We start from the raw sequence: 27,734 nt of genomic DNA, 5'->3' as shown, positions 1-27,734 counted from the left end.
CTGTAATGTAATAAAACCATAAATTATAAAAAATAAGTCCTTAAAATCTAATCCCTACCCCAAAAAAATTGGGGGTCAAGAAGGAACTCACAGCTATAATATCTAGACAAAAGAAGTGAAAGGTATAAACATGGAAAAGCAGGAATTTACTATTTGTAGGTGTGTCTCTCTTATTCTCTTAAAACTACTTGACTTTTTATACCACATTTAATTAACTAAACAAATATCTGAGCATCTTTTATAGCTCCATCACCTAACAAGCCATCTGAAACATCCAAATGTATACTATACTATCCTCAACATATTATCTTCACTGGATTAAGTTAACCCAATTTCACTGTTTCTCAAAAATTATTCTCATGTATGCCTTTGGTAATATACCTAATTCTCGTTAAAATACTCTTTCCTCCCCAAACCTATATCAATACCTAACCTTTTTTATGGGTATAGACCCCCTTTGAAAGTCTGATGACAGCTATGAAGATGCTTCTCAGAAAAAAAATATATAATCTTTGTGGTTAGTTTCTATAGGTCCTTAGATCCCATTAAGCCTAAAATAGACATGTGTTTTTAGTAACTTACCTACCATTCAACATTCTTCTGGTTAAAAGGCCCTGATTTTCCTTTGGATATCCAGCCACTCATCTCCTTCATTCTCAATGCATAAGGCAGGAACCACCACTAGCATGCAAGCAATTAGCACTTTTCAATCACTTGGCCATAATAACTGGGTTAGAAATGGACAAAAGGGGCAGAAAAATAGGTAAAAGACTTTTTTTTTGCCCCAGCAACTACAGGGCTTAACCTTGAATGATACCCTAAAGACAAACAAAAAGAGAGAAACAAAATCTTCATAATGCCTTTATTTAAACACTAAATCCAAACATACCTGAAGCTCCTCCTCCAGATTTTTCAGTGACAAACCAATAAATTCCCTTTTCTTCTTTCTCCCACTTTGGGATAGTTTTTCTACCATTTTCAAAACAGTCGTGAGAGTCCATTCCTAGATCAAGATTAACAACTCCTTAAGTAGATGACAAATCTATATTCTGAATCCATACATATGGTTTCATAATCGGTAAACCTAATCATGGTGAATAAACTGGCAATAATTAGAGCCTACTAATCACAAAACGCTTTCTAACCACCATACTAGCAAAAAAAAAAAATCTTAATGTAATTTCTTAATCTAAGCATTGTAAATTATATTATGAAATAGTCCCAGAAACCAGCCAAAACAATGCCTTGAGGCTACCACAACAAAGCAATCGTCTTAGGGCTGCAGAATTTCCCAGATGTCAAAAAGAATGTGGACTCCTACATTCGAGCTCAAAAGAACCAACAAGCTAAAATCTAAAGAAGCTTTCATCCATGAAGTCTGCTCATATCTTCAATGATCCTTCTCAATGACCCATCCTCACTCAGTTCCTTCTCAACCAATTCTCGTACTTAAAATGGGCAATTTCAGCAGTTAACCATATACTCATTTTTTATCACTCCTCGTTATTTTAGTCTCCAATTTTTGAATGCACATAGTGAAATGCACTTATTTGCTGAGACAAGAATGAAGGTTTTAATCAAAGAACTAGAGAGAAGTCTCCTGAGGACAGCAGATAGCCAGGTAATCCCAATTTAGATTTCCTGAATTCCACCTTTCTTTTAGGAGAAAACTCAGAATTTTATCGTGTGATCAACACTGCCACCACCACTAGAGCCCCCCAGAGGTTCTATTTAAAGCTCCAGTTCAAAGGTGGATTAAAATACCCTTTATCTTCCCTTGCACAATTTAAAAGGAAGGGGAAAAAAAAAACCTGCTGGCACTGTAAAAAGAATTTTACCAAACAATGAGGGAAAGTTGCACAACACAAGGAAGGGAGAGAAAATACAGACTGCAGTCACTTTTAAGTGAACAGATGTCTCAATCCCACCATGATGACCTTCTAATACGAACACTCCCCACTCTAGCTTCTGCCCTTCCTAACTCCTTACTAGCTGACAGGCCTAGTGAACTAGAGTTCACATGGAAGAGGCATCCATTCCTCCACTATCAGTTAGTACAGTATTATCTCCTCAAGTCAGTGACTATGTTTGTTACACACTAATGACTCTCCATGAACTAAAACAAGATTAAATAAAAAATTCGCTGAAATATCACTGCCAGCTGCCATTGGGTGGTAAGACTATGGGTGATTTTTTTTTTCCTTTTTACCCTCCCCACATTTTCTATCATGTGCCAGTATTATTTTGACCCAGGATAGACTTTTCACTGTTACATAATCAAATCTTGTCCTGTATGGATTCTGCTTTTGTTAAATATGCCTTCCAAAGAATGACATAAAGCTCAGAGCATTATGAGGAACAATATTACTAAATGTGCCCATGTAGAAATGAAAAACTAGCTATTGCACGTATACATGCACACATACAACAAACAAACCCATAAACCTAGTCTAAAACTAGGAAAACTAGGAAAAAACAATTGTAGAACATATTAACACAAAAAGCTGTTATAAATCAGTAAGAAAAACAGCAATTAAAAAAAAAGAACTGGCAAAGGATATAGAGATAGTTCAGAGAAAACAGAAATACAGGAGGTCAGTAAACATCTAGAAAGATTTTAGAGCACAGCCACACAATCAAAAACACAGAAATAGAAATCAAAACTAGATTTTTTTCAACTACTGAATTGGCTAATACAAAAAGGACTGAAAAAATCAGTGTTCAACAGGTTGTGGGAAGCAGATATTGTCATCCACTGCTATTTTTAAATGATACAACCCTTTTATTTTTTTCCAACAGTTATTCACATTATTAGATACTCACCCCAACTAGTGAGTTACTGCTGTCAACATAGAAAGATGTTATAGAATTACTGAGAATATTCCCTATGCTGTACTTTCATCCCTGTGGCTAATTTATATTATGACTGAGATTTTGTGCCTCTTTATCCCCTTCACTTAATTAACTCATCCATCCCAACACCTCCCCCATGTTAATCACCAGTCACTTCTCAGTGTCTATGAGTCTACTGCTGCTTTGTTAGTTTGGTTTTGTTTTTAGATTCCGCCTCTAAGTGAAACCACATGGTATTTGTCTTTCTCCACCTGGCTTATTCCACTTAGCATAATGCCCTCTAGGTCCATCCATGTTGCAAATAGCAAGGTTTTTTATGGCTGAATAATATTCCATTGTATATATGTACCACTTCTTTTCTATTCATCAATTGATGGACACTTTGGTTGCTTCGATATCTTGGCTATTGTAAATAATATGGCAATAAACATAGGAGTTCATGTATCTTTTTGCATCAGAGATTTTGTTTACTTCAGGTAAATTCCCAGAAGTAGAATTGCTGGATCATAATTCTATTTTTAGTTTTTTGAGAAACCTTCATATTGTTTTCCACAATGGCTGCACCAATTTACATTCTCACCAACAGTGTGCAGGTTCCCTTTTCTCCAAACCCTCACCAACACTTGTTATTCCTTGTCTTTTGGATAGTGGCCTTTCTGACTGGTGTGAGGTGATATCGCATTGTGGCTTTAATTTACATTTCCCTGTTGATTAGTGATGTGGAGCATCTTTTCATGTGCCTGTTGGCCATGTGAATTTCTTCTTTGGAGAAGTGTCTGTTCAGCTCTGCCCATTTTTTAATTGGCTTATTGCTTTTAGTTTGTTGAGGTATGTGAGTCCTTCACATAATTTGGATGTCAACCCCTTATCGGATATGTCATTTATGAATATATTATCCCATACTCTAGGATGTCTTTTAAGTTTGATATAGTCCCACTTGTTCATTTTTGCTTTTGTTTCCCTTGTCTGAGGAGATGCACTCAGGAAAAATTTGCTCATGTTTATATTCAAGAGATTTTTGCCTATATTTTCTTCTAAGAGTTTTATGGTTTCATGATTTACATTCAGGTCTTTGATCCATTTAGAGTTTACAATGGAGTTAGACAATAATCCAGTTTCATTCTCTTACACGTAGCTGTCCAGTTTTGCCAACAGCAGTTGTTGAAGAGGCTGTCATTTCCCCATTGCATATCCATGGCTCCTTTATCATATATTAATTGATCATATATGCTTGGGTTTATATCTGGGCTCTCTATTCTGTTCCACTGATGTATGGATATGTTCTTGTGCCAGTACCAAACTGTTTTGATTACTGTAGCTTTTTAGTAGAGCTTGAAGTCAAGGAGCATAATCCCCCCAGCTTTATTCTTCCTTCTCAGGATTGCTTTGGCTATTAGGGGTCTTTTGTGGTTCCACATGAATTTTAGATCTGCTCTAGTTCATTGAAGAATGCCACTGGTATTTTGACAGGGATTGCATTGAATCTGTAGATTGTTTTAGGCAGGATGGCCACTTTGACAATACTGATTCTTCCTATGCATGAGCATAGGATGCATTTCCATTTATTTGTATCTTCTTTAATTTCTCTCATAAGCGTCTTGTAGTTTTCAGGGTATAGGTCTTTCACCCCCCTTTGGATAGGTTTATTCCTAGGTATTTTATTCTTTTTGATGCAATTGTGAATGGAATTGTTTTCCTGATTTCTCTTCCTGCTATAGGAATACAACAGATTTCTGTGTATTGATTTTGTTTCCTGCAACTTTGCTGAATTCAGTTATTAGTTCTAGTAGTTTTGCAGTGGAGTCTTTAGGTCTTTAGGGTTTTTATGTACAATATCATGTCATCTGTGAACAGGGACAGTTTAACTTCCTTACCAATCTGGATGCCCTTTATTTCTTTGTGTTGTCTGATTGCCATGGCTAGGACCACCAAAACTATGTTGAATAAAAGTGGGGAGAGTGGGCATCCTTGTCATGTTCCCGACCTTAAAGGAAAAGCTTTCAGCTTCTTGCTGTTCAGTATGATGTTGGCTGTGGGTTTGTCATATATGGTCTTTATTATGTTGAGGTACTTGCCCTCTATACCCATTTTATTGAGAGTTTTTAATCATGAATGGGTGTTGAATTTTGTTGAATGCTTTTTCAGCATCTGTGGAGATGATTATGTGGTTGTTGTCCTTCTTTTTGTTGATGTGGTGTGTGATGCTGATGGATTTTCGAATATTGTACCATCCTTGCATCCCTGGAATAAATCCTACTTGATCATGAAGAATGATCTTTTTGATGTATTTTTTTAATTTGACTTGCTAATATTTTGTTGAGTATTTTTGCATCTGTGTTCATCAGGGATATTGGTCTGTAATTTTCTTTTTTGTGGTGTTTCTGTCTGGTTTTGTTATTAGAGTGATGTTGGTCTCAGGAAGTACTCCCTCCTCTTCTATTTTTTGGAAAACCTTAAGGAGGACGGGTATTAGGTCTTCACTACATGTTTGATAAAATTCAGCAGTGAAGCCATCTGGTCCAGGTGTTTTTTCTTAGGTGGTTTTTTGATGACCAATTCAATTTTGTTGCTGGTAATTGGTCTTTTCAGATTTTCTGTTTCTTCCTGGGTCAGCCTCGGAAGGTTGTATTTTTCTAGAAAGTTGTCCATTTCTTCTAGGTTATCCAGTTTGTTAGCATATAATTTTTCAGAGTATTCTCTAATAATTCTTTGTACTTCTGTGATGCCCATAGTGATTTTTCCTTTCTCATTTCTGATTCTGTTTATGTGTGTAGACTCTTTTTTTCTTAATAAGTCTGGCTAGGGGGTTATGTATTTTGTTTATTTTCTCAAAGAACCAGCTCCTGCTTTCATTGATTCTTTCTATTGTTTTATTCTTCCCGATTTTATTTATTTATGCTCTGATCTTTATTATGTCTCTCATTTTACTGACTTTGGGCCTCATTCATTCTTCTTTTTCTAGTTTCATTAACTGTGAATTTAGACTACTCATCTGGGACTATTCTTATTTCCTGAGGTATGCCTTATTGCAATATACTTCCCTCTTAGCACAGCCTTCGCTGCATTCCACAGATTTTGCGTTGTTTAGTTATTATTCTCATTTGTCTCTGTATATTGCTTCATCTCTGTTTTTATTTGATCATTGATCCATTGATTATGTAGGAGCATGGTGTTAAGCCTCCATGTGCTTGTAAGCTTGTTTTATTTGCATAATTTATTTCTAATTTCACACCTTTGTGGTCTGAGAAGCTGGTTGGTACAATTTCAATCTTTTTGAATTTACTGAGGCCCTTTTTTTGTGGCCTAGTATATGATCTATTCTTGAAAATGTTCCATGTGCACTTGCAAAGAATGTGTATCCTGCTGCTTTTGAGTGGAGTGTTCTGTAGCTGTCTGTTAGGTCCATCTGCTCTAATGTGTTGTTCAGTGCCTCTGTGTCCTTACTTATTTCCTGTCTGGTTGATCTGTCCTTTGGAGTGAGTGGAGTGTTGAAGTCTCCTAGAATGAATGCATTGCATTCTATTTCCCACTTCAATTCTGTTAGTATCTGTTTCACATATGTAGGTGCTCATATGTGGGGAGCATATTTATAATGGTTATATCCTCTTGTATTGAATTGTTTATCACTATGTAATGTCCCTGTTTGTCTCTTGTTACTTTCTTTGTTTTGAAGTCTATTTTGTCTGATACAAGTACTGCAACTCCTGCTTTTTTCTCCCTATTGTTTGCATGAAATATCTTTTTCCATCCCTTCACTTTTAGTCTGTGTATGTCGTTGGGTTTGAAGTGAGTCTCTTGTAGGCAGCATATAGACGGGTCTTGCTTTTTTATCCATTCAGTGACTCTATGTCTTTTGATTGGTGCAACAGACCATTTACACATATGGTGATTATTGATAGGTATGTACTTATTGCCACTGTAGGCTTTAGATTCTTGATTACCAAAGGTTCAAGGTTAACTTTCTTAATATCTAAGTCTAACTTAACTCGCTTAGTATGCTACTATAAACACAATCTAAAGGTTCTTTTTCTTTTTTTCCTCCTTTTTCTTCCTTCTCCATTCTTAATATATTACATATCATATTCTGTACTCTTTGTCTTTCCCTTGACTGACTTTGAGTTTATTTATTTTGCATCTGCTTAGTAATTAGTCTATTGTATTTATTGTGGTTTTATTTCCTCTGGTGAGTTATTTAGCCTTAGGAACACTTCCATCAATAGCAATCCTTCCAAAATACACTTTAAAGATGGTTTGGGGGAGGTAAATTCTCTCAGCTTTTGCTTGTCTGGAAATTGTTTAATCTCTGCTTCAAATTTAAATGATAACCTTGCTGGGTAGAGTATTCTTGGTTGGAGGCCCTTCTGCTTCATTGCATTAAATATATCATGCCACTCCCTTCTGGCCTGTAAGGTTTCTGTTGAGAAGTCTGATGATAGCCTGATGGGTTTTCCTTTCTATGTGATCTTTTTTCTCTCCCTGGCTGCCTTTAATAGTCTGTCCTTATCCTTGATCTCTGCCATTTTAATTATTATATATCTTGATATTGTCTTCCTTGGGTCCCTTGTGTTGAGAGATCTGTACATCTCAATGACCTGAGAGACTATCTCCTTTCCCAGACTGGGGAAGTTCTCAGCAATTACCTCCTCAAGGACACTTTCTATCCCTTTTTCTCTCTCTTCTTCTTCTGGTACCCCTATAATAGGAATATTGTTCCATTTGGATTGGTCACTGAATTTTCTCAATATTCTTTCATTCCTAGATATCTTTTTTCCTCTCTGTGCCTCAGCTTCTTTGTATTCCTATTCTCTAATTTCTAGTTCATTTACCATCTCCTCTAATTCATCTAATCTGCTTTTAAATCCTTCCATTTTATGTTTCATTTCAGATACTGAATTCTTCAACGTTTGTAACTCATTTCTGAATTCCTCCCTGAGTTCTTGAATATTTTTCTGTAGCTCCATGAGCATGTTTATTTTTATTTTGAAATCTCTTTCAGGAAGATTGGTGAGTTCAGTTTCACTTGGCTCTCTTTCTGGTATTTGTGTAATTCTGGTTTCAACCTGGTTCCTTTGATGTTTTCATATTTGTATGTGGCGCCCTCCAGTGCCCAGAAGCTCTACTCTCTGGAGTTGCTCAGTCCCTGGAGCAATGGTGGGGGTCGCAGGCAAGTGGTGCTGGAGCCTGTCAGGAGGAAAGAGATCTTTCCTGCTTCCTGGCTGCAGTGCCTGCCTCCACTGCCAGGGCCAGTGAGCCAAGTGTGCAGGGAGAAGCCTCTATGATCTGCACTTGTAATTGCCGTAGGTGGGGCTGCCCTCTGGCTGGCCTGGTGCAATGGCGGGGGCAGCCAGTTTGCAAGCTGGGGAAAGGCACAGCAGGCTGCATATTGCGGTGGGGGCGCCTCGTAGCTGCATAGCCAGCCAGGGGGACGGAGCACCTGAAGCTCCTAAAAGCTCCAAACCTACTGGGCAGAGTGCAGCCAGACAATTTTGTCTCCCTGTCCTTTCCACTGAGCAGCAAGCTCTGTGCAATCCTTGCCCCTTTTGCAGCCCTCTCGCTGTTAGGAAATCTCTCAAACTGCCCGCCTTTTTTTTGTCCCAGAGCAGCAGGTTGTGGACACATGTTTCCCACAAGCAGCTGGAATCTCAGTGTCTCTAAATATTCCGCCTGTCTTAGCTTTCCAACCCCACTAATCTCCAAAGCACCATGTTATGTAGGTTCATGCTCCCAGAGCAGATCTCCAGGGCTGGGTGTTCAGCAGTCTTAGGCCTCCACCCCCTCCCCACTCTGTTTCTCTTCCTCCCTCCAGTGGGGGAAGGGCTTGGGTCCCTCTGGATCATGGCTTTGGTACTTCACCCTTTCCTTGAGGTCTGCTGTTTTCCCCAGGTGTAGGCAGTCTTCCGCAGCCTTCTTTCCTGTTTTTCTTTCAGGAGTAGATGTATTTGCTTTATTTTTATATATGTGGTTTTGGGAGGAGGTTTCTGTCTCACCTCTCTCACCACCATCTTTAATCCAATCCTCCACTGTATTGTATACTTGAAACCAATGTAATATTTTATATCAACTATACTTCAATTTTTTTAAAGGCAAAAAAATAAAAATAAAAACTCTCAAAAATTAATGATAACAACAACAAAAAAACTCTCTACAGCTCTTATAATTAAAAATAAAAATACCTGCCAGCCCAACTTCTTCAATTATCCACATTTTGGCCTCAACCTACCTTCTGGCCTCACCTTTCACTACATTTCACAATATTCAAAGGTGAATTAGCCATGCATCAACCCTGTATTTTTCAGTCTTTTCAGCTCTTCCCTTGGCCAAGAATGCCTCTAACCATATTCATCTGTAAATGTTTTAGCCATCATACCTCAATACCCACATCAAACATTCTGAGACCAACCCTGTTGTACTCCCCTTTCCATCCAATTTTAGTATTACTATTAGTTTGCTATTACCCAGTTTCAAAAACACAAATATATTTTTGTGATTATGTTTTATTATGAAACTTAGGTTGAAACATCATAAGCTTATCTCACAGTTTCTGTGTTGTCAGGATTTAGGGCATAGACTAACTGGGTCTTGTGCTAAGGGTCTCACTAGGCTGAAACAGCAGTGTCAGCTGGACCAGTGAACTCATCTGAGGCCTGGTGTTCTAAGCTTACTACCAAGCTTACTTATTGGCAGATTTCAATCACTTTCTGTTTTCTTACTGGCTTTTGGCCAAGAGTCAGTGAGGTCCTACAGGCTGCCTGCTGTTCCTTCCCACCTGGCCTTCTCCTTAGGCAGTTCACAAGGTCTACATCAGGAGAGTGGGCTTTTGTGCAGAATATACTGAAGCAAGGTCACAAGGTCTACATCAGGAGAGTGGGCTTTTGTGCAGAATATACTGAAGCAAGAGATGTCTGTTCATAGCTAGTTTAAGCCTCTGTGTTATTCCACATTGACCTTGGGAAACAAATGGCAAATGGGGTCCCTGAGTTTAAAAGGCTTTTTGTTAGAACTGTCTCAAACCCCTGCACTTGTCTGCTAAGAAATAACCAGTTTACTTTTCAAAAACATAAAACAATCTACATGTATTAATTTTTGTGTAATATTAACAAACAGTGCTTACAACATACTAGGCACTGTATAAGAATCATTCCTACATTCTCACCTAATCACCTAACACCCCAAATGGTAAGTTCTATTATTATCTATTTTAAAATTGGGGAAATTGAGAAAGTCTAGTGTAAATCTCTACAACTTCAAATGTGGTCCTTAGACCAAAGCACCAGCATTACTTGGGAACTTGTTAGAAATGCAGAATCTCTGGCTACACTGCAGAGCTACAGAGTAAAAATCTGCATCATAACAAGCTCTCCAGATTCTTACACACATAAATGTTTGAGCACTTGTCTAAATAACTCTTTCAAGCTGATACAATAACTGATAGGGCCAAGATCAAATCTAGATTGCGGGGTCATTCCCAAGTTGCTATTAAAAACAGTCCTATTTTCTCCACTGTGCCTTTCATGGGTGACTAATATCTATGAAATCTTTATTACCTTTATCGTGTGATCCATCTTTTTTTTAACACCTTCACACACACAATAGGAAGGGGAAAACCTTCCCAACACATTAATATATTTCCCAATACATTAATATATTTCGTGGGTACCATCTGTTTAAACTTACAGAATCTGTCAGAATCACTCAAATCATATAGGAAACTAATCACTATAAATCAATAGCAATATATTTAAATTTTTATGTTACTTTGTAGATATGAGTCACCAACACCATTAAGCGCTTTATTTGAAATTGAATATGGCTAAACCAGCTACTGAATTACTCAGACATCAGTGGGTTAAAGAGCCAAGATGATTTAGGCCATCCCAAGCTGTGAACCCCAATGAAAGTCCATTCTAACCATAGAATCAACTGTTAAATGTCAGTAGCCAAAGAACTTTCAAATGAAAGTCTTTTACAACATCATTTGTACCAAAAGATGGATCAAATTACTCAGAAGACACTATAATTAATAAGGTTTACACACAATGAGACATCGCCTCACACCAGTTAGGATGGCCAACATAGAAAAGACTAGCAACAACAAATGCTGGCAAGGATGTGGAGAAAGGGGAACCCTCCTACACTGTTGTTGGGAATGTAAACTACTTCAACCATTGTGGAAAGCAACATGGAGGTTCCTCAAAAAACTGAAAACAGAAACACCATTTCACCCAAGAATTCCACTCCTAGGAATTTATCCAATGAAAACAACTTATCAGATTCAAAAAGACATATGCACCCCTATGTTCATAGCAGCAGTCTTTTTCTTTTTTTTGGGTAAAAATTACATGAGGAACATTATGTTTACTAGACTCCCCCCATCACCAAGTCCCCCCACAAACCCCATTAAAGTCACTGTCCATCAGCGTAGTAAGATATAGCAGCACCCTTTACAATAGCCAGGATATGGAAGCAACCTAAGTGTCCATCAATAGATGAATGGATAAAGAAGATGTGGTACATATACACAATGGAATACTATTCAGCCATAAGAAAGAAAGAAATTCTACCATTTGCAACAACATGGATGGAGCTAGAGGGTATTATGCTCAGTGAACTAAGTCACAGATGGAGAAAAACAAATACCAAATGATTTCCCTCATTTGTGGAGTATAACAACTAAGCAAAACTGAAGGAACAAAATGGCAGAAGACTCACAGACTCCAAGAACAGACTAGTGGTTACCAAAGGGGAGGGGTGAGGGAGGGCTGGTGGGGAGGGAGGGAGAAGGGGATTGTGGGGTATTGGGGTACATGGTGTGTGTGGGGTCACAGTGAAGACAGTATAGCTCAGAGAAGACAAATAGGGAAACTGTGGCATCTTACTACATTGATGGACAGTGACTGCAAAGGGGCATGGGGTGATTTGATAATAAGGGTGAATGTGATAACCACATTGTTTTTCATGTGAAACCTTCATAAGAGTGTATATCAATGACACCTTAATAAAAAAAAAATATATATATATATATATAAAATAAATTAATAAGGTTTACAGTGTCCTCTGATGCCCAGAATAAAGTACACATTTATTTAGCATTAACTGATTCAAACAAAGTCGGAAATAAGAATTGTCACAGAAATTTCCCAATGTCCAAATGTAACTCAAAAGGGTCTTTGGAAGCAAATACCCTGGTGTGCCTTAGAATAATCTTGTTTCACAAGAGAGAGACAATCAACCAGCTTTCCTCGCAAACAATACTTAACATAGTTGCCTATGTTTATTTGAGTTGTGCCCTCCTGAAAGGGAGAACACTGAATCCTCTTTCATCTTCAATAAACGAAGTGGGGGAAAAAACATGCAAAAAAAAACGAATCAAGCTCTGCACGTAGAAACATTTAAAAGTAAAGTCTCTGAGGGGCAGAGCCAAGATGGTGGCATGACTAGAGCAGCAGAGATCTCCTCCCAAAACTATATATATTTTTGAAAATACAACAAATACAACTATTCCCAAAAGAGAGACCAGAAGACAGGACAACAGCCAGACTACATCTACACCTGCGAGAACCCAGCGCCTTGTGAAGGGGGTAAGATACAAGCCGTGGCCCGGTGGGACCCGAGTGACCCTCACCCCAGCTCCCCGGTGGGAGGAGAGGAGTGGGAGAGCAGGGAAGGAGAGGGTGCCCAGGACCGCTAAATACCTAGCCCTAGCCATCTGCATCGGAGCGCATACACAGTGTGTGGGGTGCTGGGTACTAGGGAAACGACACAGTAAAACCTGCGAGCGGTCCCCACAGCTGGTGCCCTGGGACAAAAGAAAAGCGAGTGCCCTTTGAAAATCTTAAAGGGACAGGAACCCCACAGCTGGACGGAGGCGTGCCAGCACAATCAGCCCAGTAACTGGGAATCCCAGGTAACTCTGGGTGCCCCAACCCCCTGGGCAACAGCGCAGTTCGGAGGCCCCTCATGGGGATAAACAGGCTCCCACCTATTCCCCCTCCAGCACGACTCCACGATAGCGGCAGTGGCCACACCCACAGCAACTGGGCAGAGCTTCTTCCACAGCAGCCGGGCAAGAACCAGACACCCCGCCTGCATGCTGTTGCCAGCACAAGCTGCTAGGGGCTGCCGAACTCCCAGGAGAGGAAGGCCACAACTAGCAAGAAGGGACATTCTCCCAGCCGACACATGTGTCAGCTCCCCACAACTACCTCTATCACCAGTGAAAGGCAGAAGAATTTGCTCCAGACCAAAATAACAGACACAACCCCTGAGAAGGAGATAGACCTAACCAATCTTCCTGAAAAACAATTCAAAATAAAGGTCATAACCATGCTGATGTATCTTGAGAGAAATATGCAAGAGATAAGGGAAGAAGTCCAGAAGATTACAGAAATGAAACAATCTCTAGAAGGACTTAAGGCCAGGCTGGATGAGGTGCAAGAGGCTGCTATGGAATAGAAATCAGAGAAAAGGAACAGAGAGAAGCTGACCCAGAGAGAGATAAAAGGATCTCCAGGAATGAAACAATACTAAGAGAACTGTGTCTTTGAAGAAATAATTGCTGAAAACTTCCCCAAACTGGGGGAGGAAATAATTGATCAGACCACGGAAGTGCACAGAACTCCCAACAGAAGGGACCCAAGGAGGACAACACATAATAATTAAAATGGCAAAGATCAAAGATAAGGACAGAGTTTTAAAGGCAGCTAGAGAGAGGAAAAAGGTCACCTACAAAGGAAAACCCATCAGGCTATCATCAGACTTCTCAACAGAAACCTTACAGGCCAGAAGAGAATGACATGATATATTTAATGCAATGAAAGAGAAGGGCCTTGAACCAAGAATACTGTATGGAACATGATTATCATTTAAATATGAAGGAGGGATTAAACAATTCCAAGACAAACAAAAGTTGAGGGAATTTGCCTCGCACAAATCACCTCTACAGGGTATTTTAAAGGGACTGCTCTAGATGGGAGCACTCCAAAGACTAAATAGATGTCACCAGAGAAAATAAAAAGACAGCAAAGAAAGCAGAACAATCAAATACTAACTAAAGTCAAAAAATAAAATCAACTACCCACAAAAGCAGTCAAAGGAAACACAAAATAGCACAGAATAAAACAACCAACATATAAAGAATGGAGGAGGAGGAATAAGATGGGAGAAAAATAAAGAATCACCAGACAGTGTATATAATAGCTCAATAAGCAAGTTAAGTTAGACAGTAAGATACTAAAGAAGCTAACCTTGAACCTTTGGTAACCACGAATCTAAAACCTGCAATGGCAATAAGTACATATCTTTCAATAATCACCCTAAATGTAAATGGACTGAATGCACCAATCAAAAGACACAGAGTAATAGAATGGATAAAAAAAACAAGACCTATCTATATGCTGCTTACAAGTGACCTCAAACCCAAAGACATGCACAGACTAAAAGTCAAGGGATGGAAAAAGATATTTCATGTAAACAATAGGGAGAAAAAAGCAGGTGTTGCAGTACTAGTATCAGACAAAATAGACTTCAAAACAATGAAAGTAACAAGAGATAAAGAAGGATATTACATAATGATAAAGGGCTCAGTCCAACAAGAGGATATAACCATTCTAAATATATATGCACCCAACACAGGAGCACCAGCATATGTGAAACAAATACTAACAGAAATAAAGAAGGAAACAGAATGCAGTGCATTCATTTTAGGAGACTTCAACACGCCACTCAGTCCAACGGATAGATCCACCGGACAGAAAATAAGTAAGGACACGGAAGCACTGAACAACACACTAGAACAGATGGACCTAATAGACATCTATAGAACTCTACACCCAAAAGCAACAGGATACACATTCTCCTCAAGTGCACATGAAACATTCTCCAGAATAAACCACATACTAGGCCACAAAAAGAGCCTCAGTAAATTCAAAAGATTGAAATCCTACCAACCAACTTTTCAGACCACAAAGGTATAAAACTAGAAATAAACTGTACAAAGAAAGCAAAAAGGCTCACAAACACATGGAGGCTTAACAACATGCTCCTAAGTAATCAATGGATCAACGAACAAATTAAAATAGAGATCAAGCAATATTTGGAAACAAATGACAACAACACAAAGCCTCAACTTCTGTGGGACACAGCAAAAGCAGTCTTAAGAAGAAAGTATATACCAATCCAGGCACACTTAAAGAAGGAAGAAAAATCCCAAATGAATAGTCTAATGTCACAATTACTGAAATTGGAAAAAGAAGAAAAAATGAGGCCTAAAGTCAGCAGAAGGAGGGACATAATAAAGATCAGAGAAGAAATAAATAAAATTGAGAAGAATAAAACAATACAAAAAAATCAATGAAACCAAGAGCTGGTTCTTTTGAGAAAATAAACAAAATAGATAAGCCTCTAGCCAGACTTATTAAGAGAAAAAGAGAATCAACACACATCAAAAGAATCAGAAATGAGAAAGGAAAAATCACAACGGACCCCACAGAAATACAAAGAATTATTAGAGAATACTATGAAAACCTATATGCTAACAAGCTGGAAAACGTAGAAGAAATGGAAAACTTCCTAGAAAAATACAAACTTCCAAGAATGACCAAGGAAGAAACACAAAAATTAAACAAACCAATTACGAGCAAAGAAATTGAAGTGGTAATCAAAAAACTACCCAAGAACAAAACTCCCGGGCCAGATGGATTTACCTCGGAATTTTATCAGACATACAGAGAAGACATAATACCCATTCTCCTTAAAGTTTTCCAGAAAATAGAAGAGGAGGGAATACTCCCAAACTCATTCTATGAAACCAACATCACCCTAATACCAAAACCAGGCAAAGACCCCACCAAAAAAGAAAACTACAGACCAATATCTCTGATGAATGTAGATGCAAAAATACTCAACAAAATATAAGCAAACCGAATTCAAAAATACATCAAGAGGATCATACACCATGACCAAGTGGGATTCATCCCAGAGATGCAAGGATGGTACAACATTCAAAAATCCATCAACATCATCCACCACATCAACAAAAAGGACAAAAATCACATGATCATCTCCATAGATACTGAAAAAGCATTCGACAAAATTCAACATCCATTCATGATAAAAACTATCAGCAAAATGGGTATACAGGGAAAGTACCTCAACACAATAAAAGCCATATATGATAAACCCACAGCTAACAGCATACTGAACAGCGAGAAGCTGAAAGCTTTTCCTCTGAGATCGGGAACAAGACAGGGATGCCCACTCTCCCCACTGTTATTTAACATAGTACTGGAGGTCCTAGCCACGGCAATTAGACAAAACAAAGAAATACAAGAATCCAGATTGGTAAAGAAAAAGTTAAACTCTCACTATTTGCAGATGACATGATACTGTACATAGAAAACTCTAAAGACTCCATTCCAAAACTACTAGAACTGATATCGGAATATAGCAAATTTGCAGGATACAAAATTAACACACAGAAATCTGTGGCTTTCCTATACACTAACAATGAATCAATAGAAAGAGAAATCAGGGAAACAATTCCATTCATAACTGCATCAAAAAGAATAAAATACCTAGGAATAAACCTAACTAAGGAAGTGAAAGACTATAAGACACTCTTAAGAGAAATTAAAGAGGACACTAACAAATGGAAACTCATCCCATGCTCTTGGCTAGGAAGAATTAATATTGTCAAAATGGCCATCCTGCCCAAAGTAATATACAGATTTGATGCAATCCCTGTCAAACTACCAAAAGCATTCTTCAATGAAGTGTAACAAATAGTTCAAAAATTCATATGGAACCACCAAAGACCCCGAATAGCCAAAGCAATCCTGAGAAAGAAGAATAAAGTAGGGGGGATCTCACTCCCCAACTTCAAGCTCTACTATAAAGCCATAGTAATCAAGACAATTTGGTACTGGCACAAGAGCAGAGCCACAGACCAATGGAACAGACTAGAGAATCCAGACATTAACCCAGACATATATGGTCAATTAATATTTGATAAAGGAGCCATGGACATACAATGGCGAAATGACAGTCTCTTCAACAGGTGGTGCTGGCAAAACTGGACAGCTACATGTAGGAGAATGAAACTGGACCATTGTCTAACCCCATATACAAAAGTAAACTCAAAATGGATCAAAGACCTGAATGTAAGCCATGAAACCATTAAACTCTTGGAAGAAAACATAGGCGAAAACCTCTTAGACATAAACATGAGTGACCTCTTCTTGAACATATCTCCCCGGGCAAGGAAAACAACAGCAAAAATGAGTAAGTGGGACTATATTAAGCTGAAAAGCTTCTGTACAGCAAAAGACACCATCAATAGAACAAGAAGGATCCCTACAGTATGGGAGAATATATTTGAAAATGACACATCCGATAAAGGCTTGACGTCCAGAATATATAAGGAGCTCACACGCCTCAACAAACAAAAAACAAATAACCCAATTAAAAAATGGGCAGAGGAACTGAACAGACAGTTCTCCAAAAAAGAAATACAGATGGCCAACAGACACATGAAAAGATGCTCCACATCGCTAATTATAAGAGAAATGCAAATTAAAACTACAATGAGGTATCACCTCACACCAGTAAGGATGGCTGCCATCCAAAAGACAAACAACAACAAATGTTGGCGAGGCTGTGGAGAAAGGGGAACCCTCCTACACTGCTGGTGGGAATGTAAACTAGTTCAACCATTGTGGAAAGCAGTATGGAGGTATATCAAAATGCTCAAAACAGACTTACCATTTGACCCAGGAATTGCACTCCTAGGAATTTACCCTAAGAACGCAGCAATCAAGTTTGAGAAAGACAGATGCACCCCTATGTTTATTGCAGCACTATTTACAATAGCCAAGAATTGGAAGCAACCTAAATGTCCATCAATAGATGAATGGATAAAGAAGATGTGGTACATATACACAATGGAATACTACTCAGCCATAAGAAAAGGGCAAATCCAATCATTTGCAGCAACATGGATGGAGCTGGAGGGTATTATGCTCAGTGAAACAAGCCAAGCGGAGAAAGAGAAATACCAAATGATTTCACTTATCTGTGGAATATAAGAACAAAGGAAAAACTGAAGGAACAAAACAGCAGCAGAATCACAGAACTCAAGAATGGACTAACAGGTACCAAAGGGAAAGGGACTGGGGAGGATGGGTGGGTAGGGAGGGATAAGGGGGGGAGAAGTAGGGGGGTATTAAGATTAACATACATGGGGGGGTAGGAGAAAAGGGAGGGCTGTACAACACAGAGAAGGCAAGTAGTGATTCTACAACATTTTGCTATGCTGATGGACAGTGACTGTAAAGGGGTTTATAGGGGAGACCTGGTATAGGGGAGAGCCTAGTAAACATAATATTCGTCATGTAAGTGTAGATTAGTGATACCAAAAACAAAGCAAAAAAAAAAAAAAGCGCAGTTCCTGTGTGGTAACCTCCAACGAGTTCTACACAACGGTATAAAGGGCATATAAAAGTGTAGGCAAAGGGTCTGTTTGTGTTTATACAGAGGATCAAAGCCTAATTGGGCTACCCCGAAAATGAACTAAGATACGATATGAAAAAGAACTTCCAACATCTGCACTCTCGGGAAGACTCATGCCAGAAGATGATCATCAAAAAACCCCAACAAAGATCCACGCACTGCTACAGCTGTAGATGCACTCATCCCACCAGTTCCTGGACCTGCCATGGGAATGAGGAAGGAGATATCTAAGCTGGCCTGTGCATACAGTAAAACAACAAATTTGACTGGATCTATACTGTTGGAACTCAACCAAGAATTTGGAGAAGTGCAAATTGTAGCGCTCCAAACTCTTACAACTACAGACTATTTACTGTTAAAAGAACATATGGCATGTGAACAGTCCCCAGGAATGGGTTGTTTTAATTTGTCTGATTTCTCTCAGACTGTTCAAGTTCAGTTGGACAATATCCACCATATCATAGATAAGTTTTCACAAATGCCTAAGGTGCCTTAATGGTTTTCTTGGTTTCACTGGAGATGGCTGGTAATTACAGATATGCTTTGATTATGTAACTATACTCCTATTATGTTAATGTGTGTGTGCAATTTAAGTAGTAGCTTAAAACCTATATATGCTGAAGTAACTCTACAAGAAGATATGTCAAAGAAATAATCAATCTTCCCATGTTTTCTTCCGTCTGCTACTTCTATAGCTTTTCTTCTTCCTTCCTAATTACAACCCTTAAATAGAATTCGTGCCTCATATCAAATTTACCGAGTATCATAACTCCTCCAAGTGGTAAAGATACCTCAAGACAAATGCTGGGCATAGAAGCCACAGGGCATAAATATGCAAAGAAGTAAAAAGCTAACCTTTTCAAACAATAAGGCTTCCCTCTCACTTACCAACTTCACATTTCCCTGTATGGCTCCGGAAGATGACTGGTTAGCCAGAGACGGGTAAGATTCCTCAAGGGAGGAACAACCTAAGACAGGCACAGTCGCAGGGGGGCCATCAGGTGAGAAATTGGGGATCAACAGAGGTGAGGCTTAGAACCTCACCCCCCCTGTTCTGAGAGAAATCTTCTGCATACGTGGATGTTTTATTGCCCTGGTCTAGCTTGGATTAACACATAGTCGACAGGCACACACCTGATCATCTACATTTGCTCTCTTACAACACTAAACTATGTTTTCTACCTTTATCTTGTATCTACCTACCACTTCAGCATTTTATTAAAAATAATAATAATAAAGAGAGAAATGTGGTATCCACATATAAATCAAGTATAAAAACCAAATGAGTATTCATATTTGAACTGACTGTTTATAGTTCATAATGCATAAGCAAAACCGAAAGTTTCTGTGATGACTGCCCTTGTACTGTTCACTATGTAACTTATTCATTACGTAAGAATTTGTTCTACATGTAAGAACTCGTTTGTTATGTCTCAGAAGATTGGAGACTGACGAAAATTAGGCTTGGGGTGGATTAATGATTGTGCATTGAGCATTGACTCCCCTATACAGAATTTTATTGTCGTTAACAACCATTTGATCAATAAATATGAGAGATGCCCTCACAAAAAAAAAAAAAAAAAAAAAAAAAAAAAAAGGACAGACTTCCAATTGTAAAATAAATAAGTAACCGGGATGTAATGTATAGCATAAGGAATATAGTCAAGATATTGTAACAGCTTGGTAGGGTGATAGCTGGAACCTAAAATTATGTATATAAATGTTCTACCACTGTGTTGTACACTTGAAACTAATGTAATGTAATACTGTGCGTCAACTACCCTTCAATAAAAAATAATTATTTTTAAAAAAAAATAAAAATAAAATAAAAAAATAAAATAAAATAAAATAAAATAAAATAAAAATAAAGCCTGCAATGGCAATAAGCACATATCTTTCAATAATCACCCTAAATGTAAATGGACTGAATGCACCAATCAAAAAACAGAAATAATAGAATGGATAAAAAAGCAAGACCCATCTCTATGCTGCTTACAAGAGACTCACCTCAAACCCAAAGACTATAGGAACAAAGAAAGACTGAAGGAACAAAACAGCAGCAGAATCATAGAACCTAAGAATGGACTAACAGTTACCAAAGGGAAAGGGACTGGGGAGAAAGGGAGGGAAGGAAGGGATAAGGGTGGGGAAAAAGAAAGAGGGCATTACGATTAGCATGTATAATGTGGGGAGGGCATGGGGAGGGCTGTGTAACACAGAGAAGACAAGTAGTGATTCTGCAGCATCTTACTATGCTGATGGACAGTACTGTAATGGGGTTTGTGGGGGGGATTTGGTAAAGGGGGACCCTAGTAAACATAATATTCTTCGTGCAATTGTAGAATAATGACAACAAAATTAATTAATTTTTTAAAAAAAGGAAAAAGACTACAAACTTTATGTCAAATAACCAAGGACTTATTTTTTTTAATGATGATACATCTAATAACATGGAATATTAAGAACCCATTAAAACGGATGAGGCAGATACATTAAGTAATGGCATTAAAAGGCATCCATGACATTCATAAAGAAAGCAAGTTGCAGAAATGTACATAAAAATATGTATCTATTTATGTTTATGCATATTTCCATATATAGGGTTTAAAAGTCCAAAAGCTATATCAAACTATCTCAACTATAGTTAATTTCAGTTTGATAACTCTAAACATTTTCAGTATTTCAGTACATGGTCTTTCATTTAATCCCTGTTTTCAGTATAATTCTTATCCAAGATTAACTCTTTAGACTTTTTTTAAAAACCAAGAGCCTATATAACTTTCATTGAAACTCAATTTAAAGCAAGTAATATTATTGTTTTAAACTCATATTTAAAGTATTCCAAAATTTAGTACATTCAATAACTTTTTAAAACATTCAAAACATGACAAAGCAAACTGTACTAAAAATACTAAACTGCACAACACTATAAACTGGAAGGATGACCTCAATGAGATATGGTAAGAAAGAATATAAAACAAGAGGGGGAATTCACAGGTCTTTTATAAAAATGACAAAGATAGCAGGTTTTAACAAGCCTCACTCATCAGTCTCCTGTAGTTAGTTATGTCTTCCACACACTAGCCTCCTTTCAGACAGCTTTTTTTAGTAAAAACATAGTGCCCTTTTACCAACAGCAAAATTGCACAGATTTTAAGAGCAGATAGATCCTGTGGATGAGGCACAGCAAGAATTTCTGCAACTCTGACATGATTTTCTCAGCTCCTGCCAGAATTATAGCAGATATAGCAGCATCTTTCATAGAAAACTTCTACTGACGTGCTCAAAAAAGATTTTGATGTTTTTCCTTCATTGAATTAGGTTTGTGGGCTTTCAAAACAGTAACACAGGACAGAAGGAAGGATGAACTGAAAATAACACAAATTCAAGAAGCAAAACACAGGGGAACTTTACTTCAATATTATGACAAGAAAAGAGGATCACTCAACCAGAATGTCACATCATATCACCTAGCACAAACAGACTTGTAGAAAGCAATTTCATAAATGTATCAAATATCTTAAAATTTTATGTCAATTAAACCACAATAAACCTAAAAATTTTAAATGTAAATATGCAGTTACTGTTTTGACAATTATGGACCAGAGCAGCTTCTCAATTTTTAACCCATGCCCCTTACATAATTTGTTCTCACTCTATTTTTAATGTACTCCACAAACCAAGAAGATTTTGTCTAGGTTTACTTTCTATAATCTACATCATAAAAACAGTAGGTTGTTTAGTATGTCTTTCCAAGATGTACACTCTCTCTTGGAGAGTCTAATATGACTACAAATATACAAATATAGACTTAAAAGGACTCTAGCCTGATCAATACTCCTAGCCTTTTTTAAGAAAAAAATTATTCATAATAAATATTAAGAGTATTGAAAATTTCTAAGTTAATACACCTATTTTTTCCAAAGTATATTTTGTTACGATGTTTTCCTAAATATCTTTCAACTCATTATATATTTTTATCATACTTTTAAAAGTATTTTCCATTTCCTATACTTCTTACATTAATCAGCTATGAGTGCTATTTTAATAGAAATTTTCTATCTTCCACTTTATTCCCCCACTTCAGGTAAATGACAAAATTTAAATCCATGTCCATTCAGAATACTACTAACCACTAAATTAAGTCTATAAAGACAGCATCCAAAAACAAAACACCGTAACATTTTTTCTTCGCTTCACAAATCATACACTAAGGCTCTACCCACAGTGTTGTGGTCCTCACTTCTAACACCCAAATCTCACTTCTCATACTCTCACCACTTTCCTACCCAAAGGCACCTCTAGTGTACAGTGTCTAAGATTTGTCTCTCTGTCCCCTCCACCTACAATCATAACAAACTTGTCCTTTTAGGACCTTTCTTCGCTTTTAATGTTTACCTAGTTTGGTGAGTGAGGAGGGAAAAGTCAAAAAAAAAAACAGGGTCAACAAAGATTATACTATTTTGAAAGCTCTGCTTTGCAAAACTGGCTTAATTTCTCAGGGATGTCATCAAATATTTAGATGATAAGATGTTCCTTTTTTTGAAGAATGAGCATAACTTTGAACACAGTATAGGTAATGGTTCAATATCTCTGGCTTACTACAAATTTTTCTATTTAAACTGCACCAAATACTGTACTACAGATCTCTCAACCAAATCATTTCATCACCCTTAATATGTAAAACATGTGAGATTGTTAACTATATAATTGAATGTTTTTTATAACTAGTGTATCTATAAAGCACAAATATAAAATTAGTAGGGAGACAATCCAGTGTAGCAAATAAGAATTCAAGTTCAGCTGAATCTCAATTCCACAGTCCCTCTCTGGTATCCTAAGTTATTGGAACCAGCCTATACTCTCACATTTAATCAGCCTTTTGGCATGATTTGACGATTATATAATAATTATGAAATTTACTATTTTGCTTTTTCAAATTGTTTATAGCAGTAAGGTATCAATCTATGTGGCTCTTGCACATACCCCCACACACACCATATCAATATGTATATCTACACACCTAAAATTAATTAATTTTATCTGTTGGTGTATTATTAGTCAGGAATGCAACCCCATTTTTTTTTTAGTTTAAAAAAACTCTTTTATTGGTGTACAGCTGATAAACAATCTGATACTGGTGACAAGTATACAACACACAGCTCAACAGTTACCCATGTTATTAAATCCCCACACTCACTAGTGCAGTTACTATCTGTCAACATAGGAAGATGTTACAGAATCATTGGCTATACTCTCCATGCTGTACTACCATCCCTGTGACCAACTTATATTATGATTGAGAACTTTTGTGCAATATAACCCCATTCTAATTGTGCTTCCTAAAAAGGAATAACTTTGCAATGCAGGTACCAGGAACAAAATGAAGCAAGTAAATAATGCCTGCATTTGTAAACTGTATTATCTCCTTGCTGAAACTGTACTCCTAAAACATCTGATCTTATGCCTATGAAATATGCTTAAAACTTGCTCTTCCTACTACTCTTGACTTATAAATATATGTACCATTTCTTAACTTAGGTTAAGTTACTTCCATTTGTCAAGTCACTATTTTTCTAATCTCATCATTCTGCAATCTGAAGTATTAAACATTTACTTCTGTCTAGTCCTCCCACATTTACTTCTATCCATTCCTCCTACAAATACAAACATAAACCTTTTGAACACTGAGGTTTAGTTTAATTCCTTACTTTATAGATGATAAAGGAAGAGTAGGGTGTTTTCTAGATTTGGGCTACTAGAAAAAAGAAAAAAAGTTCTAGTATCACCACTCTCTGAAATTCATTTTTACTTAGACTGAGACCTTATACGTTTGCAAGAAATCAAATTAAAATGCCAAGCCATTAATATACTGATCACTTCCAGAACTTGCTCAGAATTCTATTAATTAAACTAGCCTTTCCATCTTTTTTTTTGGTATCATTAATCTACAATTACATGAGGAACTTAATGTTTACTAGACTCCCCCCATCACCAAGTCCCCCCCCACTACAGTCACTGTCCATCAGCGTAGTAAGATGCTATAGAATCACTACTTGTCTTCTCTGTGTTGTACATCCCTCCCCGTGACTCCCCCTACATTATGTCTGCTAACCCCTTTTTTTCCCTTATCCCTCCCTTCCCACCCATCCTCCCCGGTCCCTTTCCCTTTGGTAACTGTTAGTCCATTCTTAGGTTCTGTGAGTCTGCTGCGTTTTGTTCCTTCAGTTTTCTTCTTTGTTCTTATACTCCACAGATGAGTGAAATCATTTGATACTTGTCTTTCTCCACCTGGCTTATTTCACTGATCATAATACCCTCTAGCCCCATCCAAGTTGTTGCAAATGGTAGGATTTGTTTTCTTCTTATGGCTGAATAATATTCCATTGTGTATATGTACCACATCTTCTTTATCCATTCATCTACTGATGGACACTTAGGTTGCTTCCATTTCTTGGCTATTGTAAATAGTGCTGCGATAAACATAGAGGTGCATATGTCTTTTTCAAACTGGCTGCTGCATTCTTAGCCTTTCCATCTTTTAAATACAATTTTTCACACAGGCTAGCTTGAACATGAAATGTTTTTTATAAATGAGCAAATATACTACTTAAAGGAAAATCTAAACAGTAGATGTAGGCAATTTTTCCTATTTACCATAATTTCCCAGTGATTAGACTATCTTATCCAAAGAGATTAATTTAAAAAGTACACTGAAGTTTCAAGAAACTTAAAATTAATTAGTATAATTAGGGTTGGGGTCTGCTTACCTATCATCTAAATTTACCATTTTTCTTTTAATAAAAGGAAGAAATCTTAAAGTAGTCAAGGATAAGGAAGTAAAACAGTCTTCTGTGAGGGAGCAGTTTCCCCATGACTAAAAAATTATTTCTAGACTTTTATCTAGGGGAAACTAACAGCACAGTCTCAGTTATGAAGGTAAACTGTAAGTGAAAACAATAAAATGCCCTTTTACTTGTTCACCTTTTCACATTTCCAACAGAAATGTAAGTTTGAGTCATCAACCCCCTAATGTGTAAAGTTTACAAAACAAACGCACAAGGCTTACAAAATTGCACAAGACTGAGTAAACAGGAGGACCCAGATTTGGGGAAATAAATAAAAGGAATGGATGGTAATATACCAAAATGTTAACAGATAAAGCTCTGAGGAGTGAAACGCGCTATTTTTTTTCTTCTTTATACTTTTCTGTAGTTTTCCAAATTTTCCCACAGTGAACATTACTTTTACGCTCAGAAAAATCTCATTAAAAATAAACCATACAACACGTAATAAAGGTTCATTTATAAAGGCTCCCCGTGTCAGACAAGTACTATCGACATGATTCACCATTAAAGATAATGCCTCCACACCTCCCTCACAACACTACAGCGCTGCTGTTTTATGTCCTGTTACTTTTCTGTTGCACCCTGAACGATTAATTTCACTTTCTCCTAATGTTTCATTTCTACATACATACACGAATTAGGTTTTTCATAAAACAATAAAGTTTTCACTAATCCTAAATAATGCATTTTTTAAAACCTACCTCTAGATTTCGTTATTGAGGCCACTATCACTTTGGCTACGGAAAAGTCAAGGCCGTGTAAACTACACGTCCCACCATGCATTGCTGCCGTGTTCAGACTAGGTCTCTACGGAAACAGAAAAAAAAAAATTCTACAAGTCCCACCTGTTACTTCGTTTCTAAACACCTCCTGCACTTTCAGCGCTAACAACAAACAAAAACAAGAGCCTCGTGAGCGCACGTCAGATCTGGAAGCCCAGACAAGCAGGGGCCCGGGGCCAGACAGCATGGCATGTCTGCTATAGCAAGTAAATTCTGCCAAGCTCCAGCGCTCCCCTCTTCTTTCCGGGGCCAGGCGTACGCACAAGCCTTCCCTATCTGCATCCAGTGGGGGCTCTTCGGCCGCACAAGGGAGAGGAACCGGTTACTGTGCAAGCACAACAGACTTCCCCGTGCCGGGCGAGGGCGACCCCAGAGGGGGTGAGAACGACGTGACCCGAGGGGCAGCCTGGAAACACCGAGAGAGCTCATCGCTGACGCAGGGGGAAGCCACAGCCCGCGGCGACCCCCTTCCGCTGGCGCCTCCATTCCCACAGGGGTCACGGCCCGACACTAGCCGCCGCCCTCTCCGCGCGGTTTTGTGCCCCCTCAGCCGGGTCGCTGGGCCAATGACCTCCCTTCCCCTGAGACCGGCGGGCGGCGAGGGGACGGAATCCTCTCGGCCTTCCCCTTCGCTCCCTCCCGCTTACCGTCTTGGCGGCCTCCGCCCAGGTCCTGCCCTTCTTCCTACGGCCCTTTTCCCTCATGTCGGGTCTTGAACTGACGGGGAGGCTCCCGTGTCCAGGCTCCGGCCGCGCTCCCTGCCTGCTCTGCCCTGCGCTGCTTTTCCCGCGGTGCCGGGAAGGTGGGAGAAAGGGGAAGTAAGGCCCGAGAAGCACCCAAGCAGAGGAAGCGGCAAGGGTGGTGCGAGAGGCGGGGGGGGGGGGTCTATGGGGCGGCCGGTCCTCCAGCTGCCGTTGCCACTGCTACCGCCGCTGCCATATTGGGTCCTTACTGTACAGGCAGCCGCTACGGTCATGTGACCGCTCCCGCGCGGCCGTCACTACTGTACGCAGCCGGCCGCGGGAGCGGGCGCGGGCGCGCCCCCGCCTCCCGCGCGGGGCTGCAGGGAGAGCGAGCCGCTCTCCGGGGCACCGCGCCACTCCCCTGCCCTTCCGCTCTCCACCTCTCCTCGGGAGCATGCGCGTGTGGGAGGTCCGACTCCAGCCTGCGCCGGGCGCCGGGCGCTCAGACAAACCTACCGTGAAAATCTGCCTGCGGAAGCGGAACTTGATCCATCCGGGAAGGTTTATGGAGCATATTATGACCGCGTGCGAGGCCCCTGGTGCCAGGAGAGGCTAGGAAGAGCTCTTCCCAGAGAGGCGACCCTCCAAACTGTCACTTTCAGTAGATCTTGCACTTATGCAATCTTTTGTGTCCATGTTCATTTTTACAAAGGTTATCTTTTTGAAGGATTGCAAAAATTCTGGTCTATTTGTTACCCACATTGGACAGATGAGGCAACCTGAGATTAAGTGACTAGCTTTTCAGTCTAAAATGTGGAGAAACCAAAAATAAAAATGCCTGCTCAGAGGCCCTTCCACCTCCCCAGAATGCCTCTCAAACTGTTTAAGTGACCTTTTTTTATGGCCACCACTAACTACACTCTTGTTTTTAATGTGTAAAACGTCTCATCAAGGACACAAATGGTCTTCTTTTATCTTGGTGAGCTCAGTCCCTGGCACAGTGCCTGTACAAATCAAGCGCCCAGTAAATATTTGCTGAATGATTCAGCGATGTGTGGTCAGAA

General features: G+C 38.8%; 1 protein-coding gene across 2 annotated transcripts in view; it reads right to left on the bottom strand.

The window, feature by feature from the left end:
- ASXL2 (ASXL transcriptional regulator 2) overlaps positions 1 to 27,255 on the bottom strand; it is a 147,578-nt gene extending 120,323 nt beyond the window's left edge. Inside the window, exon 1 of one of the 2 annotated variants that reach the window (XM_057497362.1) lies at positions 26,635 to 27,255. In XM_057497362.1, the coding sequence (XP_057353345.1) occupies positions 26,635 to 26,691 (57 nt within the window). In that variant the 5' untranslated portion in view covers positions 26,692 to 27,255. The remainder of the gene's footprint in view (positions 1 to 26,634) is intronic. The other variant, XM_036881626.2, reaches the window with a different exon arrangement.
- Positions 27,256 to 27,734: the final 479 nt, after the last annotated feature.

This window comes from Manis pentadactyla, chromosome 2 (assembly GCF_030020395.1).
Source record: "Manis pentadactyla isolate mManPen7 chromosome 2, mManPen7.hap1, whole genome shotgun sequence".
In the NCBI taxonomy this organism is placed as follows: Eukaryota; Metazoa; Chordata; class Mammalia; order Pholidota; family Manidae; genus Manis; species Manis pentadactyla.
The sequence above is the reverse complement of the archived record's forward strand: the minus strand, read 5'-3'. Positions and strand labels throughout refer to the sequence as shown.